Source organism: Rhinoraja longicauda, chromosome 36 (assembly GCF_053455715.1).
Source record: "Rhinoraja longicauda isolate Sanriku21f chromosome 36, sRhiLon1.1, whole genome shotgun sequence".
Taxonomy (NCBI): Eukaryota; Metazoa; Chordata; class Chondrichthyes; order Rajiformes; family Arhynchobatidae; genus Rhinoraja; species Rhinoraja longicauda.
In genome coordinates, this window is record NC_135988.1 from 13659294 (window position 1) to 13678862 (window position 19569).

The 19569-nt window shown below is 47.3% G+C and overlaps 1 protein-coding gene across 1 annotated transcript in view; it reads left to right on the top strand.

Annotated features, from left to right (window-relative positions):
• Positions 1-19569, top strand: part of LOC144610286 (transcription factor COE2-like) — a 249166-nt gene that overhangs the window by 207479 nt on the left and 22118 nt on the right. Inside the window, exons 14-16 of the mRNA XM_078428875.1 lie at positions 1085-1150; positions 6745-6922; positions 11363-11548. Coding sequence (XP_078285001.1) covers positions 1085-1150; positions 6745-6922; positions 11363-11548 — 430 coding nt within the window. The remainder of the gene's footprint in view (positions 1-1084; positions 1151-6744; positions 6923-11362; positions 11549-19569) is intronic.

A 19569-nucleotide genomic window follows, 5' to 3' on the forward strand; every position in this document is an offset into this window, starting at 1 on the left:
CTCCTATCCATGTACCTGTCAAAATTGTTTCTTAAACATTGCCATAGTACCTGCCTCAACTACTTCCTCCAGCAGTTCATTCCATACACTCACCACCCTTTGTGCAAAAAAGTTACCCCTCAGGTTCCTATTAAATCTTTTCCTCTTCACCCTCAACCTATGTCCTCCGGTTCCCATTTCCGTACTCTGGGCAAGAGACTCTGTGCGTTTACGCGATCTATTCCTCTCATGGTTTTGTACACTTCTATAAGATCACAGGTATTTATTTCACAAAATGCTGGAGTAACTCAGCAGGTCAGGCAGCATCTCGGGAGAGAAAGAATGGGTGATGTTTCGGGTCAAGACCCTTCTTCAGGCTCACATAAGATCACACCTTATCCTCCTGCCCTCCAAGGAATAGATTCCTAACCCGCTCATCTTCTCCCTACAGCTCAGGCCCTCGGGTCTGGGCAACATCCTCGTAAGTCTTCTCTGCACCTTTTCCAGCTTCAGGGGGTATGGGGAGAAGGCAGGAACAGGGTACTGATTGAGAATGATCAGCCATGATCACATTGAATGGCAGTGCTGGCTCAAAGGGCCGAATGGCCTCCTCCTGCACCTATTGTCTATTGTCTATTCACAACATCTTTCCCAAAACATGGTGCCCAAAACTGAACACAATACTCTAAACGTGGCCTCAGCAATGTCTTATATAACTGCAACGTGACCTCCCAACTTCTATACTCAATACTCTGACTCATGAAGGCCAATGTACCGAAAGTCTTATTGACCACACTATCTACCTGTGATCCCACTTTCAAGGAACTATGTACCTGCACTCCTAGATCCCTCTGCTCCACAACACTCCCCAGTGAATGCCCTGCCATTCACTGTGTTCTGTTGTCCTGGGATACTGCAAGAACCGAGATCAACAGCGTGTTGCAGCGGAGCTTGGCGTGAAGGTCAGCCACTCGATCAGACTACCCAGAGAAATATTGACACAGTCTGACAAACCCATAATGAATAGTCTGAGATGCTTGAGTTAAGTCCTGCGATCCTTTCATGACTTTACATTGGAGATTAATTGACTGCTTTGTCCCCACAGGAAATGTTATTGAAGAGAGCAGCAGATCTTGTGGAGGCTCTGTATGGAGGACCACCAAACAACCAGGTACTGCAGAATTTTTTTTATTCACAAAATGCTGGAGTAACTCAGCAGGTCAGGCAGCATCTCGGGAGAGAAGGAATGGGTGATGTTTCGGGTCGAGACCCTTCTTCAGACTGATGTCGGGGGTGGGACAAAGGAAGGATATAGGTGGAGACAGGAAGATAGAGGGAGATCTGGGAAGGAGGAGTGGAAGGGAGGGACAGAGGAGCTATCTGAAGTTGGACAAGTCGACGTTCATACCACCGGGCTGCAAACTGCCCAGGCGAAATATGAGGTGCTGCTCCTCCAATTTCCGGCGGGCCTCACTATGGCACTGGAGGAGGCCCATGACAGAGAGGTCAGACTGGGAATGGGAGGTGGAGTTAAAGTGCTGGGCCACCGGGAGATCAGTTGCGTTAATGCGGACCGAGCGTAGGTGTTCAGCGAAGCGATCGCCGAGCCTGCGCTTGGTTTCGCCGATATAAATAAGTTGACATCTAGAGCAGCGGATGCAATAGATGAGGTTGGAGGAGGTGCAGGTGAACCTCTGGCTCACCTGGAAAGACTGTTTGGGTCCTTTGATGGAGTTGAGGGGGGAGGTAAAGGGACAGGTGTTGCATCTCGTGCGGTTGCAAGGGAAAGTGCCCGGGGTTAGGGTGGTTTGGGTAGGAAGGGACGAGTGGACCAGGGAGTTACGGAGGGAACGGTCTCTGCGGAACGCAGAGAGGGGAGGGGATGGGAAGATATGGCCAGTGGTGGGGTCCCGTTGTAGGTGACGGAAATGTTGGTGGATGATATGTTGGATCCGCTGGCTGGTGGGGTGGAAGGTGAGAACGAGGGGGATCCTGTCCTTGTTGCGAGTGGGGGGAGGGGGAGCAAGAGTGGAGCTGCGGGATGTAGAAGAGACCCTAGTGAGAGCCTCATCTATAATGGAGGAGGGGAAGCCCCGTTTTCTGAAGAACGAGGACATCTCGGAAGCCCTAGTCTGAAACACCTCATCCCGGGCGCAGATGCGGCGTAGACGGAGGAATTGGGAGTAGGGGATAGACTTTTTGCAGGGGACCGGGTGGGAAGAAGTGTAGTCCAGATAGCTGTGCGAGTCGGTGGGCTTGTAGTAAATGTCCGTCACTAGTCTGTCTCCTGTGATGAAGATGGTGAGGTCCAGAAATGGGAGGGAGATGTCAGAGATAGTCCAGGTATATTTAAGGGCAGGATGGAAATTGGAGGTGAAGTGTATGAAGTCAGTGAGTTCTGCATGGGTGCAAGAGGTAGCACCAATGCAGTCGTCGATGTAGCGGAGGTAGAGTTCGGGGATGGGGCCAGTGTACGTCTAGAACAGGGATTGTTCGACGTACCCGACAAAGAGGCAGGCGTAGCTAGGGCCCATGCGAGTGCCCATAGCCACGCCTCTGGTTTGGAGGAAGTGGGAGGAGTCAAAGGAGAAGTTGTTGAGGGTAAGAACCAGCTCTGCTAGGCGGAGGAGAGTGTTGGTCGATGGGAATTGGCTGGTTCTACGGTCGAGGAAGAAACGGAGGGCTTCGAGACCATCCTTGTGGGGAATGGAAGTGTAGAGTGACTGGACATCCATGGTGAAAATGAGGGAGTGGGGGCCTGGGAACCGGAAGTTATCCAGGAGATGGAGAGCGTGTGAGGTGTCTTGGACGTAGGTGGGGAGGGATTTAACCAGGGGGGATAGGATGGAGTCGAGGTAGGTAGAGATAAGTTCGGTAGGGCATGAGCAGGCAGAGACAATGGGTCTGCCGGGACAGTTGTGTTTGTGGATTTTGGGTAGGAGGTAGAATCGGGCCGTGCGGGGCTGGGGAACTATGAGATTGGAGGCACTGAGGGGTAGATCGCCGGAGGTGATGAGGTCGGTGATGGTGCTGCTGATAAAGGTCTGGTGTTTATCGGTGGGGTCATGGTCCAGGGATAGGTAGGAAGGGGTGTCTGATAGTTGTCGTCTGGCCTCGGTGCGGTAGAGGTCAGCACGCCAGACTACCACAGCCCCTCCCTTGTCAGCGGGTTTAATTATTAAGTCCGGGTTGTTGCGGAGTGAGTGGAGGGCTGCACGTTCAGGAGGGGAGAGGTTGGAGAACACTGCAGAATGTTTGCCATGTTGTCATTCAGTGGACCGAGTGGAAATCAATCTAATTGAGGCAAGCCTTCAGAGTCACAACCAAAGCGCACATTAGGATCTGTTGGCCGCACAGTGACACAGATAGTAGAGCTGCCGCCTCTCAGGTCTGAGTTCAATCCTGGCCTTAGGCACTGTTTGTGTTACTTGGGCGAGCAGTGGTAGAGTTGCTGCCTCACCATACCGCGGTCTTCCAGATCGTCCTCGGAGTAGGCTGCTGAAACTTGGACCCATTGCCATCCATCCATACCTGCTGCCAGATACTGGGTCACACATTGGGATAGTCCCAGCCTCAACTACCTCCTCTGGCAGCTCGTTCCATACACCCACCGCCCTTTGTGAGGAAAGGTTACCCCTCAGATTCCTATGAAATCTTTTCCTCTTCAACTTGAACCTATGTCCTCTGGTCCTGGATTCACCTACTCTGGGCAAGAGACTCTGTGCATCTACCCGATCTATTCCTCTCATGCATGGGAGAGAAAGAAAGCTCAGCATCCTTTGACTTCTCTATTTATATTCCTGTCAGAGTTGATGCTTAATACGGCTTCCTAATCCAACTGTGGCAAAGTCCGGCCAAGAGAAACAAGTCTTTGTTTCGGTCTTCGGACTGGACCAGTCTTCAGAATGTATCTTGGACAGTTTGTTTAGGAATTGGAAGTGTAAGCACATAAGTTTGACAATAGACAATAGGCAATAATAGGCCATTCGGACCTTCGAGCCAGCACCGCCATTCAATGTGATCATGGCTGATCATCCACAATTTACATTTATAGCAAGCCAATTAACCTACAAACTTGTACATCTTTGGAGTGTGTGAGGAAACCAAAGATCTTGGAGAAAGCCCACGAGAACGTACAAACTCAGCAGACAGCGCCCGTGGTCAGGATCAATAGACAATAGACAATAGGTGCAGGAGTAGGCCATTCGACCCTTCGGGCCAGCACCACCATTCAATGTGATTATGGCTGATCATTCTCAATCAGTACCCCGTTCCTGCCTTCTCCCCATACCCACTGACTCCGCAATCATTAAGAGCTCTACCTAACTCTCTCTTGAAAGCACCCAGAGAATTGGCCTCCACTGCCTTCTGAGGCAGAGATTTCCACAGATTCACAACTCTGAGTGAAAATGTTTTTCCTCATCTCCGTTCAAAATGGCCTACCCCTTATTCTTAAACTGTGGCCAGGCATCTTGGAGGATGAGCCCCAATTTCTGGGTGCCCATTTCTGTTGTTAAATCAGTTCTGCCAGTTCCGTCTCCTTTGAGTTATTGGACGTTGAACAGCGACTAGTAACACACTCTGCTGAGGCAACAGAAACCACTTGGGTCTGCCAGTTCTTGTCAATGCACAAATCATAAAAGTTTATAGTCTTCTAAGCAGACCGGAATGTGTTACGCATCAAATAATAAAAGGATAAACGGCACCTGATGTTTCCGCATTGCATCACTTGGCTCCCGTGCCGACTTGACAGTCAAACCTCGTCCATGCGTTCTGTGGTTGTCTGAGAGACGCTCGGTGATAATAACTGGTCCACTCTACCCTCCAAAGAAGACATTTCCACCCTCCTTCCATGCTAGGAATGCTTGGGTTAGTGGGTGGAAAGGCATTCATTCTAGCATCTTAATGGTGGGAGGAATAGACGGAAGGTCATGAGGAACAGGAGTAGAATTGGGCCATTTGGCCCTTCGTGTCTACTCCGCCATTCAGTCATGGCTGATCTATCTCTCCCTCCTAACCCCATTCTCCTGCCTTCTCCCCATTTCCCTTGACACCTGTACTGATCAAGGATCGATCTCTGCCTTAAGGTATGGGTGGAAACACATAGTTGTTGGATAACATGCAAACTCCACACAGACAGCAGCACCCCAGGTCAGGATTGAACCCAGCTCCCTGCTTCTCTGAGGCAGCAGCTCCACCAGCTGCGCTATCCTAATTCTGTAGTTTGGGCGTTTTTTGGGGGGGAGACGGAAACATAATCACATAATTTTGGAATGCAATCTTGGAGGAAGAGCGGCGATTTCTGGGCGTGTAATCCTGCCCGTGTCTCCACACTTTTGCCAGCCGGGGGTTAGCAGAGGGCGATCAGGAGCTGGTGGGGATGAGCGTCTATGAAATGGTTCCCCCAGCATGCCTCACCTCAAAGACCAACCTCAGACTTCGAACCTTGGGCACAGATCGAAGCAGCAAATCCCCTAACCCCGGAGATCATAGCTCAACGCTAGCTGAGATCATCCAGCTCTAAATGGTTCTGAACCACACCTTTCACCAGCTAAACCACCCGAGCAAACCACATGTATCTGAAGCTAAATGAGATCAAGCTAACTAACTGCAATTTGGTGTCAAAACAAGTGTGCGATTAATGGTACATTGTTTAGCTGCCACTGTTCTCTTGAGCTCAGCTGAACTGACTGGCGTTAAACCAGTGTGGTCTTAGGCTGCGATCCAGATAGTTTTGGGCCTGTGGTTTTAGGCTTGAATCCAGGATGGTACCTCTTCTACAGAGCTGGCTGCTAAATCATCAGCATGTTCATTCTGTCATGGGTAACAGTTCTTGGCGTGCATAGTGACAGGATTTTTTATTTTTTTTACGTTCTTCTGGATAGTCTTGTCCCTCATTACAGCCCTTCACTGATAACTGTGGCCTGGGGAATGTCCTGAGGGAGTCTTTGAGACCAACAAGGGTAGGACAGTGATATGGTGGCTCTTTGCTCAACTTGTATTCAGAGGCCCAAGACAATGATTTGGAGATGAAACTCACATCCTACCACGACCGCAGGGAAATTGAGACAAAGTTGGGTAGGCGATGCAAATATCAATTGTGACCGTGATTATCTAATTGTACAAAGCCGTCTGATCCATCCGACCATGCAAGAAATTGCAGCAAATTGTGGGCGCAGCCCAGACCATTACACGAACCAACCTCCCTTCCTTTGATTCCATTTATACCTCATGCTGCCTCGGGTTTGTACGTTCTCCTCGTGACAGTGTGGGTTTTCTCCGGGTGCTCCGGTTTCCTCCCACACTCCAAGAACGCACAGGTATGTAGGTTGATTGGCTTTGGTTGTGTGTAGGATAGTGTTAGTGTACGGAATCACTGGTCAGCGTGGACTGAAGAGCCTGTTTACATTGTTGTATTTTCGATACACATGACAATGAAACACTCTTCACTCTTGGAGGGGGCAGGGAATGGAGAAGGTGAACAAGGGAGAGAGACCCCCTCCAACAGTCAAGACCTAAAATGAGACAGGATACAGCTTCACTGGTGGAGGATCATAGTCTTTAGGAATCGAGAACCAGAGGGCTTAGGTATAAGGTGAGGGGGGAAAAATTTAATAAGGAGTGAATTTAAGGGCTAAATTTTTTCACACAAAGAGTGCGAAGAGCCTGTTTCCACACTATATCTCCACATTAAACTGAACTAAATGCCCAGAAAGGGGCAAACTGCAGATGGATGATATCTTGAACGTGTTGTGTTTTCCACAGGAGATGATTCTGAAGAGAGCCGCCGACATTGCTGAGGCCCTGTACAGTGTCCCGCGCACTCCCAACCAGCTTCCTGCCCTCTCCAACACTCCCAGCCACAGTACCATGATGAGGATGAACTCGTACAGTAGCCAGCTGGGAGTCAGCATCTCGGAGTCCGCGCAGGGCAACAGCCAAGGTAAGCCCATGCACGGAAACCCACGGCCTTTCTTAGCCACGGGGCAAGGACTCAGCGCGGACGGAACAAGACTGGGCGCCATTAGTCACCCAGGTACCGAGACCGAGTCACGCTTGAGACTTTCATATGAAGAAAGACTGGATAGACTCGGCTTGTACTCACTGGAATTGAGGGGGGATCTTATAGAAACTTACAAAATTCTTAAGGGGTTGGACAGGCTAGATGCAGGAAGATTGTTCCCGATGTTGGGAAAGTCCAGAACAAGGGGTCACAGTTTAAGGATAAGGGGGAAGTCTTTTAGGACCGAGATGAGAAAGTTTTTTTTCACACAGAGAGTGGTGAATCTGTGGAATTCTCTGCCACAGAAGGTAGTTGAGGCCAGTTCATTGGCTATATTTAAGAGGAAGTTAGATGTGGCCCTTGTGGCTAAAGGGATCAGGGGGTATGGAGAGAAGGCAGGTACGGGATACTGAGTTGGATGATCAGCCATGATCATATTGAATGGCGGTGCGTACAGGCTCGAAGGGCCGAATGGCCTACTCCTGCACCTATTTTCTATGTTTCTATGAGACTGAAGATCTGGAGTGATTCATCGGGTCAGACAACATCTCTGGAGAAAAGGAACAGGTGACTTCTCAGGTCGAAACCCTTCTTCAATTTTCTCTGTGCGGTTTGACTAGAGTCATCATTGACCCCTATAGTGTAGAAACAGGCCCAACTTGCCCACACCGACCAACAAGTTCCATCTACACTAGTCCCACCTGCCTGCATTTGACCCATATCCCTCTAAACCTGTCCTAACCATGTACCTGTCTAAATGTTTCTCGAATGTTGGGATACTCCCTGCCTCAACTACCTCCTCGGGCAGCTTGCTCCATACACCCACAACTCTTTGTGTGAAAAATGTACCCCTTAAATTTACTCCTTATTAAATTTATCCCCCCTCACCTTATACCTACGCCCTCTGGTTCTCGATTCCTAAAGACTATGATCCTCCACCAGTGAAGCTGTATCCTGCCTCATTTTAGGCCTTGACTGTTGGAGGGGGTCTCTCTCCCTTGTTCACCTTCTCCATTCCCTGCCCCCTCCATGAGTGAAGAGTGTTTCATTGTCATGTGTACCGAAAACACAAGGATGTACTTCTTACTTGCAGCAGTCTGTAAACACATCACCCAGGCACCGAGACCGACCGAGTCATAGGTGACAGAATAAATAAAATAAGTTCAAACAATGAACACCCTCAATTTTAGTTCAAAACAACCCTGAGGTTCTTAGTGTAACCAACGCAACCAAGATATTGGCTTATTGGACTCAAAGTTGCCTCTCGGGTTCCTGTTAAATCCTGTCCCCCTCACCTTAAAGCTATTTCTTCTGGTGCTTGATCATAAGGTCATAAGGAAAAGGAGAAGAATTAGGCCATTCAGCCCATCAAGTCTACTCCGCCATTCAATCATGGCTGATCTATCTCTCCCTCCAAACCCCATTCTCCTGTCTTCTCCCCGTAATCTCCGACACCCCTACTCTGGGTAAAAGACTCTGTGCATTCACCCGATCACTCATATTGTTTGGTTAGAAAAATCTCCAAAGGTCTTTCGAACTATTTTGCTTGATTTTAACAGTAATGTTGTGCTCAGAATGAGTTTAAAGACTGTTAAAGTATTAGCAGAACAATCGCTGAAGACACCATTGTCCAAGTTCCCCTCCCAGAGTCTCAGGAAACGATCACGTGTCATTATTGTAGAGCAGATGCGTAGCGTGGGCGAAGGGTAATGTGAAGTCATTCAACAATGGTGTTGTTGTGCTGGGAATGACTTTAACACACACATGCACCGACTCAGAGACTATTGGAGTAGCTTAACTGTGAAATCACTTACGAAGAATATGTTGGCCCTCTCTGTAGTTTAGCCTTTGTTGTTATTATTCCCACTGAGAAGCTGTAATGAGATCAAGAGAGTCCTGTCACTCGATCTATTAGTTTACCAATGTGTTGCGATTGATGTTTTGGTACCAAACAAAGACAGTTCAGATAGGGCCAGAGGAAAGAGAGAGAGAATAGGAGACAGTCAGACAGAGAGAGAGACAGAGAGAGACAGAGACAGAGAGAGAGAGAGAGAGAGACAGAGAGAGAGAGAGACAGTCAGACAGAGAGAGAGAGAGAGAGAGAGAGAGAGAGAGAGAGAGAGAGAGAGAGAGAGAGAGAGAGAGAGAGAGAGAGAGAGAGAGAGAGAGAGAGAGAGGTTTATGGTTTCATATTTTGTCTTGGTAATTGGCCAGCTCCCCATAGTGGAAAGTGTGGTGTTTCCATTCTGCTTTTGCCAGGCCCTTCAGGCAGGTGTAACGAGGAACTCTCTGGCAGTCACTGAGCATAACCTGGGGTGACCAGAATGGACACAAGCCTGCAGCCATCAAATCCACCCCTCCCCTGCATGGTGCAAAATACTTCATACATCATCTAGTTGTTTCAAGCATATCAAAGGACCTTTATTTCAGAACGAAGATCTTGGAGATTCGAAGTGCAAGTTTGTGTTGGAAGGTGTCGTACTTCCAGAGTCTTGTTTTCCTTGGCCGGGCATTGCTCCGTTCGGGCCAACTGGTTCTGTGCATGCCTCAGAACATTAATGTGTGGGAAGGAAGTTTAAACCGAAGATAGACACAAAAAGCTGGAGTAACTCAGCGGGACAGGCAGCATCTCTGGAGAGAAGGAGTGGGTGACGTTTCAGATCGAGACCCTTCTTCAGACTGAACGTCACGGGAAAGGGAAACAAGAGACATAGAAGTTGATGTAGAGAAATAAAGAACAATGAATGAAAGATGTGCAAAAAAGTAACGGTGATCAAGGGAACAGGCCATTGTTAGCTGTTTGTAGGGTGAATATGGGAAGCTAGTACTAATTGGGTGGGGGAGGGATAGAGAGAGAGGGAATGCCATGGTTACTTGAAGTTTGAGGAACCAAAAACGCTCACCAAATCCACCCAAAACTTCATCCTCAACATTGATGGTCTCCCAGTATCCACCTCACCTCACATCCGGAATCTTGGAATCATCCTTGATCAAACCCTCTCCTTCGACAAACACATCAAACACATCACAAAGACAGCCTTCTTCCACCTCAAAAAATTGCCCGTCTCCGTCCATCCCTCTCCTCCACAGCTGCAGAAACCCTCATCCACGCCTTCATCACCTCCCGTCTGGCCTACTGCAACAGCCTCCTCTATGGCGCACCCTCAAAAATCATCAATAAACTTCAATACATTCAAAACTCCGCTGCCCGTCTACTCACACACACCTCGATCCGTGACCATATCACCCCCGTCCTTTATAAACTCCACTGGCTCCCCATCCCCCAGAGAATCCAGTACAAAATCCTCCTCATAACCTACAAAGCCCTCCATAACCTGGCCCCATCCTACCTGACCGACCTCCTCCACAGGCACACTCCCACCTGCACCCTCCGCTCTGCTGCTGCCAATCTCCTATCCCCCCACATCCGGACCAAACTCAGATCCTGGGGGGACAGGGCTTTCTCCATCGCTGCTCCCACCCTATGGAACTCACTACCCCAAACCGTCAGAGACTCCTCCTCACTCACCACATTCAAAACATCACTGAAGTCTCACCTGTTCAGTACTGCCTTCAACCACTGAAGGTCACCTCACCTACTGTCTCCTTTCTCTGTTCATTTATTTATTTACTTATTTACCTATTTATTCATTTCCCTATGTTCTCAAAATCTCTGTAAAGCGTCTTTGAGTATATGAAAAGCGCTATATAAATAAAATGTATTATTATTATAATTAATATTCATACCACTGGACAGTTAACTGCCCAAGCGAAATATGAAATGCTGTTCCTCCAATTTGCATTTACCCTCACTCTGACAACGGAGGAGACCTAGGGCAGAAAGGTCAGTGTGGGAATGAGCAGGAGAATTGAAGTAGACACAAAATGCTGGAGTAACTCAGCGGGTCAGGCAGCATCTCTGGAGAGAAGGAATGGGTGACGTTTCGGGTCGAGACCCTTCTTCAGACTGAACGTCATGGGAAAGGGAAACATGACACATAGGGAAGAGACATTCTTCCCTATGAACAAGAGACAAGAGACATTCTGAAGAAGGATCTCGACCCGAAACATCACCCATTCCTTCTCTCCAGGGATGCTGCCTAACCCTCTGAGTTACTCCAGCATTTTGTGTCTACCTTCGATTTATACCAACATGTGCAGTTTTCTTTCCTACTCGGAGAATTAAAGCGCTTAGCAACCGGGAGATCAGGGAGCTCCAGGTGGAATGAGCGAAGATGTTCAGCAGAACGATCTCGCCCAGTCTACGTGTGGTCTCGCCGACGTACACGAGTCCACGTCTTGAACGGCGGATACAGTGGGTGGGGGTTGGAGGAGGCGCTCAGTACAATAACCCTTGTCTTGCTCTGTTTCCATGGACAGGTTACATCCACAACAGCAGCAGCATCTCTCCCAGGGGCTACGCTCCCACCCACTCACCACAACAGTCAAACTACAGCACAGTCGGTGGGAACATCAATGGATACAGCAACGTGCCGATGTCGAATCTTGGAGTGCCTAGCTCCCCGGGATTCCTAAACAGCTCTCCCGCCAGCTCACCCTATGGGAGTAAGTGTGTCTTAGCCTCTTCAATGTAACAAGACGGAAACATCTCACTAACATATCTTCTCAACTGTTCTCTCGCTTCCGAGACGATAGCCTGACGTGTTGGAGAGTTGGGTGCGGGAGGGGAGGGGTGGTTGTGAAGATGGAGTTAATTATCGGAATGTGGAAATAAAGACCTGCAGATGCTGGTTAATACACTAAAGGGGACAACGTGCTGGAGTAACTCAACAGATCGGGCAGCAGCATCTCTGGAGGACATGGATTGGTGACGTTTCTGGTCGGGACACTGAAGAAGGGTCTCAACCCGAAACGTCACCTACCCATGATGTTCCGCAGAGAGTATAAGAAAATAACTGCAGATGCTGGTACAAATCGATTTATTCACAAAATGCTGGAGTAACTCAGCAGGTCAGGCAGCATCTCGGGAGAGAAGGAATGGGTGACGTTTCGGGTCGAGACCCTTCTTCAGACTGAAGAAGGGTCTCGACCCGAAACGTCACCCATTCCTTCTCTCCCGAGATGCTGCCTGACCTGCTGAGTTACTCCAGCATTTTGTGAATAAATCGAAATGTTCTGCAGAGATGTTGCCTGATTTGCTGAGTTACTCCAGCAATTTGTGTCCTTTTGAATCACCCTAATGTGACACTCGTTTGGTTCTGCATCCAGATTTCGGACGGGTTTTGGTGCTGGTTCTGAACAGTGGGCTGGGAGGGTGGTGGGCGGTGAGGTGGACTAGCGGGAGGCTGTGGTTTTGCATGGTGTTCTTCAACATGGGAATTACTCCCATCCCGAATCATTATCCAGTAACCCCAGCACCAGGTGATTTCAGGGAAGCACCATCAGAACAAATCTTAAAAACCCGTGTGGCGTCAGTTTCCTAAATCTGCCGACTTTTATGCTGCAGAGTGACGTAACATAGAAGCATAGAAGCATAGAAAATAGGTGCAGGAGTAGGCCATTCGGCCCTTCGAGCCTTTCAATATGATCATGGCCGATCATCCAAAATGATTATCCCATTCCTGCTTTCTCCCCATATCCCTAGGCTTGTATACACTGGAGTTTAGAAGGATGAGAGGGGATCTTATCGAAACGTATAAGATTATTAAGGGGTTGGACACATTAGAGGCAGGAAACATGTTCCCAATGTTGGGGGAGTCCAGAACCAGGGGCCACAGTTTAAGAATAAGAGGTAGGCCATTTAGAACAGAGATGAGGAAAAACATTTTCAGTCAGAGAGTTGTGAATCTGTGGAATTCTCTGCCTCAGAGGGCAGTGGAGGCCAATTCTCTGAATACATTCAAGAGAGAGCTAGATAGAGCTCTTAAGGATAGCGGAGTCAGGGGGTATGGGGAGAAAGCAGGAACGGGGTACTGATTGAGAATGATCAGCCATGATCACATTGAATGGCGGTGCTGGCTCGAAGGGCCGAATGGCCTAGTCCTGCACCTATTGTCTATTGTCTATTGTCTATTGTCCCTTGTCTATTGCCTGATATGTAGTGGGATAGTCTCGGAATGTCTGTGGGACGGCACGGTGGCGCAGCGGTAGAGTTGCTGCCTTACAACGCCAGAGACCCGGGTTCGATCCCGACTACGGGTGCCGTCGGTACGGAGTTTGTACATTCTCCCCATGACCTGCGTGGGTTTTCTCCGAGATCTTCGGCTCTCTCCAACACTGCAAAGACGTACAGGTTTGTAGGTTAATTGGCTTGGTATAAATGCAAATTTCCCCTGGCGCGTGTAGGATAGAATTAATGTGTGGGGATCACTGGTCGGCGCTGACTCACTGGGCTGAAGGGCCAGTTTCCGCTCTGTACAGCATCTCGACAACTGAAACTAAAACTTTTTGCAAAAAGAAAAGGAACTTTGGTGTACTTTGGTGACAATAATGTACCATTGAACCATTGAGTGAGGTGCCCACTGAGCCATTACCCAGTTGGGCTTGCTTCAAGCATAAACTCAGAACGTGAGACTTGACAAGCTATTTAGAAGATAGACACAAAATGCTGGAGCAACTCAGCGGGACAGGCAGCATCTCTGGAGAAAAGGAATTGGTGACGTTTCAGATCGAGACCCTTCTTCAGACTCAGACCCTGCTTCAGAACCTTCTTCAGCTATTCAGTTTGCAAGGCATCACGACCTAAGTGTAGGAAGGAACTGCAGATGCTGGTTTACACCAAAGATAGACACAAAAAGCTGGAGTAACTCAGCGGGACAGACAACATCTCTGGAGAGAAGGAATGGGTGACGTTTTGGGTCGAGACCCTTCTTCAGATCTTCACACCATCTTAGTACCGTCCTCAGTAATCCCTCTTAATTTAAAATGTTCATAAGTTCTAGGAGCAGAATTAGGCCATTCAGCCCATCAGGTCTGCTCTGCCATTCAATCATGGCTGATCTATCTTTCCCTCTCAACCCCATTCTCCTGCCTTGTCCCCGTAACACCTAACACCCGTAATCTCAGCCTTAACAATATCCATTGACTTGGCCTCCACAGCCGTCTGTGATACTCTAACACATTTTCTCTTTCAGCTTGCTCGCATTATAGCTTGGCCTTCCAATTATAGATGCTGTTTAATCCAAAGTTATGTTTTCCTGTGCGCTTTTTATAGTTTAATGAAGCTGTAGTCGACGACAGAACAGCCTGATGCTCCATATTCTCAAGGGAATGAGTCACTTCTAAAGTTTACCATGCTGGCATCATTTGTTTGATTACTAAATAATGTCATGTAATGTCTCTGTTTAACTGTTTATACTAGAGTAACACAATGTACATGACTGAAGTCTAAAGGGCCTGTCCCAGTTGAGCGATTTTTAAGGCGACTGCCAGCGACTGTCAAAGTCGTAGCAGATCACCAAAATTTTCCTTTACCCTACAATAATGACCACGACAATGCCGAGTCAGGTCGATACAAGTCACTTTTTTTTCGTGAAACTAGCACCTGGCTAAGAGATTACACCGTCTTCGGAAACATCGCGATATTCCCACGCTTACCTGACCGCCAAACTGTCGCCTCCAATCGACCTGTCAAATGTCCTGACAGTAAATAAGTTGGTTAAACAAAACCATCTTCTGGTATCTTCAAATGCCTTTTCTTAATTTAATGTTACGTGCTTCTAAATGCATGTGCGACAACCTAGCAAACCTGGGGACAGCGTGCGACAGACAGCGCCCGCAATAAGCTACCATACCTGGCGACAAGCCAGCTGTCGCCGAGAAATTTCTATCTGGAATTTTTTCCCTCAACGCGCTGAGATCCGCTACGATTCATTGAAGACTCCTCACGATCGTGCCCGCGACACCCCGGCGAACGTTCAGCGACAGCCTAGTCGCCGGCAGTCGCCTTAAAATCGCCTAAGTTGGACAGGCCCTTAACACTCCCAAACATGGTGTGTAACTGGGTGCACAACTCGTTGGTATATAACTTGTGTATACATGATTGGGTATATAGTTCTTATAATCAAAGAAAGCTTTATAAATTCATTCTCCATCAACTGGGTTAAAAGAGTATGTAATATGACCACTGTATGTACAACATCACTTTCAATGGGGCATTCCATTGACATCTATGGAGCTGATTTAGAAACCAGGAGGAGAAAAAGTGGGCAGGAGGTAGCTCTGACAGATAATATTGAGGGATTGGGTGGCACGGTGGCGCAGCAGTAGAGCAGCTACCTCACAGTGCCAGAGACCCGGGTTCGATCCTGACCACGGGTGCTGTTTGTGCGGAGTTTGTACGTTCTCCCTGTGACTGCGTGGGTTTTCTCCAGGTGCTCCGGTTTCCCCTCACATTCCAAAGAGGCACAGGTTTGTCGAATGATTGGTTCTGGTAGCTTGCCCCACATGTGTAGGACATGGAACTAGTGTGAACAGATGATCGAAGGTCAGCGTTGACTCGGTGGGCCAGAGGGTCGTTTAAACGCTCAACTAAACTCTAAACTCTCTGATACTTAAAACCAATGTCTACTGTGTTACTGGGTATAACACGAGAGTAGGAGTTATATTGTGACGCACTTTGCATTGTTGTATGTTTATGACATAGAATACATCTTTCAGCTGCATGCCTACCAACTTTGCTTTTGCTGCATGAAATAACTTGCTATCATTTAACAAAAATGTATAATATAAGGTTCACACTGTAATTACACTGCTGAACTAGTGGTGGCATTGTAGCTCACCACCTGTATTGTGATCCAGCCTACTGCCAAGAAACTATCATGTTGTCTCTTTATCCTGTGTAATTAGTGAGGTCCGAACTAAATTAAGGTATTGCAGAAATAGTCAGATCCATATCCAGGCTTTTGGATAATGCACAAGGATGTACAGAAGGAATGGAGTCATACGGATTAGGTGCAAGTTGATAAAAGATGGTCTTGGCATCAAGTTTGGCACGGACATTGTGGGCCGAAGGGCCCTGTTTGTGTGCAGTACTCTTCTATGTTCTATGTTCGATGTTCCATGTACAATTTTGCGCCTTGCGTCCATAATGAGCCAAATTATTCCCCTCTCCCCTGCTTCCATCTTTTCCCATCCCTGTTCCCGGATCAACCATTCCAGTGATTTGCCATCCACCTAGTCAATCCCAGGTCACAGGGTCCTGCACCAGAGACGTGGGTTCGATCCTGACCTCGGGTGCAGTCTGCGTGAAGTTTGCACGTTCTCCCTGTGTGACAGCGTGGGTTTCCTCCGGGTGCTCCGGTTTTCTCCCACATCCCAAAGACGTGCGAGTTTGTAAGTTAATTGTCTTCTGTAAATTGCTCTTCAAAGTTGGATAACATAGAACTTGTTGTGAACGGGTGACTGATAATCATTGTGATCCTGGTGGGCTGATGGGCCCGTTTCCGTGCTTTATTTTTTTCAAGCAATCCCATGGTCCCAACTAATTACTGCCCAGGATTGGAACAATGAGCTGTAGTGCACCAAGGCATGCATATTTATTTTAGTCTAGTTTAGAGATACAGCCCTTCGGCCCAACGAGTCCGTGCTGACCAGCGATCCCTGCACACCAGCACTATCCTACACACTAGGGACAATTTACAATTTTACCGAAGCCAATTGACCTACAAACCTGCACGTCTTTGGAGTGTGGGAGGAAACCGGAGCACCCGGAGAAAAACCCACGCGGTCTCATGTAGTCCATACAAACTCCGTACAGACAGCATCCACAGTCAGGATCCAACCTAGTTCTCTGGCGCTGTGAGGCAGCAACTCTAATGCTATATTGAAATACGATGATGGCTACTGAACAAAATATTTGCCACGGGCACAACTTACTGGCGGAAATGTACTGCTTTTAAAAATATTTAACTTTATTCGCCCCCCCTCCCCTCCCCCAGGAACTATCATTTCTCTTGTAAATTGTTGGAAATAATATCCATTCATATTTCCTATTCAGAACTTGGTCCATCTTGGCTGCACCTGGCCATAATCGTTCTAAAGTTCCTGCACAAATTAGTCAGGGCCTCAAGAGTGAATAGATTATATGAAGAAAAGAATGGAATATATAACTTTAAAATATGCGTTGAATTTACATTCCTGATTATTCAATGGTTTTCGCATCCACTAACCTATTCCACCTGTCCTGTGGGGGAGCAGTAATAGATTACATTTATGATCATATGTCAGTGAAGTGCTTGATAGCTTCAAGCTCTGCGCAAGTGAGACACATTAACGCAAATAGAAGTGTTATTTTTTAAATTATTTACAATTCTTCCAAGAGTGATGCAGCCCAGAAACAGTGGTGCAGCTGGTGGAGCTGCTGCCTCGCGTCGGAACAGACACCCGGGTTCAATCCTGACCTCGGATGCTGCCCCGTGCGGAGTTTGCACGTTTTCGGAACAGAATTAGGCCATTCAGCCCATCGAGTCTACTCCGCCATTCAACCATGGCCGATCTATCTTTCCCCTCTCAACACCATTCTCCTGCCTTCTCCCCATAACCCCTGACATCCATTTTATCCCCTTTTTCTCTGTGGTGTCCTTCTGGTGCTCCGGTTTCCTCCCACATCCCAAAGCTGTGTGGGTTTACAGGTTAATTTGGCGTCTGTAAATTGCTCTTAGTTTGTAAGGAGTGGATGGGAAAGTATAATAGAATTAGATTTAGATTTAGAGATACAGTGCAAAAACAGGCCCTTTGGCCCACCGGGTCCGCGCCGCCCAGCGATCCCCGCACATTAACACTATCCTACACCCACTAGGACCAATTTTTACATTTGCCCAGCCAATTAACCTACAAACCTGTACGTCTTTGGAGTGTGGGAGGAAACCGAAGATCTCGGAGAAAACCCACGCAGGTCACGGGGAGAACGTACAAACTCCGTACAGTACAGCACCCGTAGTCAGGATCGAACCTGAGTCTCCGGCGCTGCATTCGCTGTAAGGCAGCAACTCTACCGCTGTGCCACCGATAATACCATCAAACTAATGTGAACAGGTAATCAATGGTCGGAGATAGACACAAAATGCTGGAGTAACTCAGCAGGACAGGCTGCTTCTCTGGATAGAAGGAATGGATGACTTTTTGGTTCGAGCCCCTTCTTCAGATTGAGAGTCAGGGGAGAGGGAGATACAGTGATAAGGAAGTGTAAAATGGTTGGTGTGGACTCGATGGGCTGAAGGGCCGGATTCTATGCTGTATCCCTAAACTAAACTAAAGGTACTTCCGCCCACCATGTCCATGTTATCAACCAACAAATTCCCTTCTTTATTAATCCAATTTATCAGCACTTGATCCATATGCTTCTATGCCTTGGAATTTGGTGCTCATCTTGATACATCCTAAATGTTGTGAAAGTCACTATCATTAGCACCTCCTCTCGAAGTGAATTTCAGATTCCAATAATTGAGCAATGAAAAAATTCCCCCTCAATTTCCCTCTAAACCTCTTATCCTTCATCTACGCAACACAGACAAAGAAGCATAATATACTTGTAACTACTTCACCCCATTAACCTACCAGTGATATTGCTTTTGTTCCACCTTTCTTCCCCTCTCTTCTTTGCTGCTCCAAAATCTAACTTGTTTCGTTCCCTCTTTCCTGGACTTGAAACGTTAACTCATTCTCTTTTCAGAGATGCGACCTGACCTGCTGAGTCTTTCCAGCAGGTTTTTTTTCCTGTACACGCAAACTACATTGTTTCACTATCTCCTTCCTCTCGTTTGGTTTAGTTTAGAGATACAGCGTGGAAACAGGCTCTTCGGCCTATCTGCTTCAAGCTGTGAATGGATCTTTCAATAGCCTGACAGGGAAGCATAATTGAGAAGTTAAAGTCGTGATGTTAATTGAATTCAAAGCTTAACAAAAGATTGCGATCACCGTTAAAGAGTTGTGACTTTGTTGATCCTCGAAGGCATCGTGGCACCTATTGAGATATCAACTCTGTAGATCATAGGTCAATGGGCAAGTCTGCTTTTGAACCCCTGAGCGATTGTCTGTGAAGTTCAATCGGTTATGGGCGCTCCTACATCCCAAAGACATGCTGGTGGGTTAATTGGCTGCTGTTAATTACCTTTCGTGTAGTTAAGTGGCAAAAAGAAAATCAAAGGGGAGTTGATGAGTGAGTGTGTGTGAGTTGATGAGCGTGTGTGTCATTTTCAGGATACAGGGAAATAAGTCGTGGGGGGTATAGGATTGATGGGTTGATGGTTTGGGGTGAATAGCCTTATTCTGTGCTACATAAGCTGTCTGTAGAAGCCTATATAATTTATATATATGTGTGTGTGTGTATATATATATATATATATACACACACACACACACACAAATGTATATGTATATGTGCATGCACGTATGTATACATAAGATATATATATATGTGTATGTATATATGTATATATGTGTATGTATGTATATATGTGTGTATATTACGTGTGTATATTATGTATATATATACACACACACACATATATATACACACACACACACATTTATATATATAATGTATAAGCTGTATGCCTACATAGATTATCTGTGTTATCTGAGATGGTACCTATTTAAAGCTGAAAGCTGAAAGTAATGAGATATAG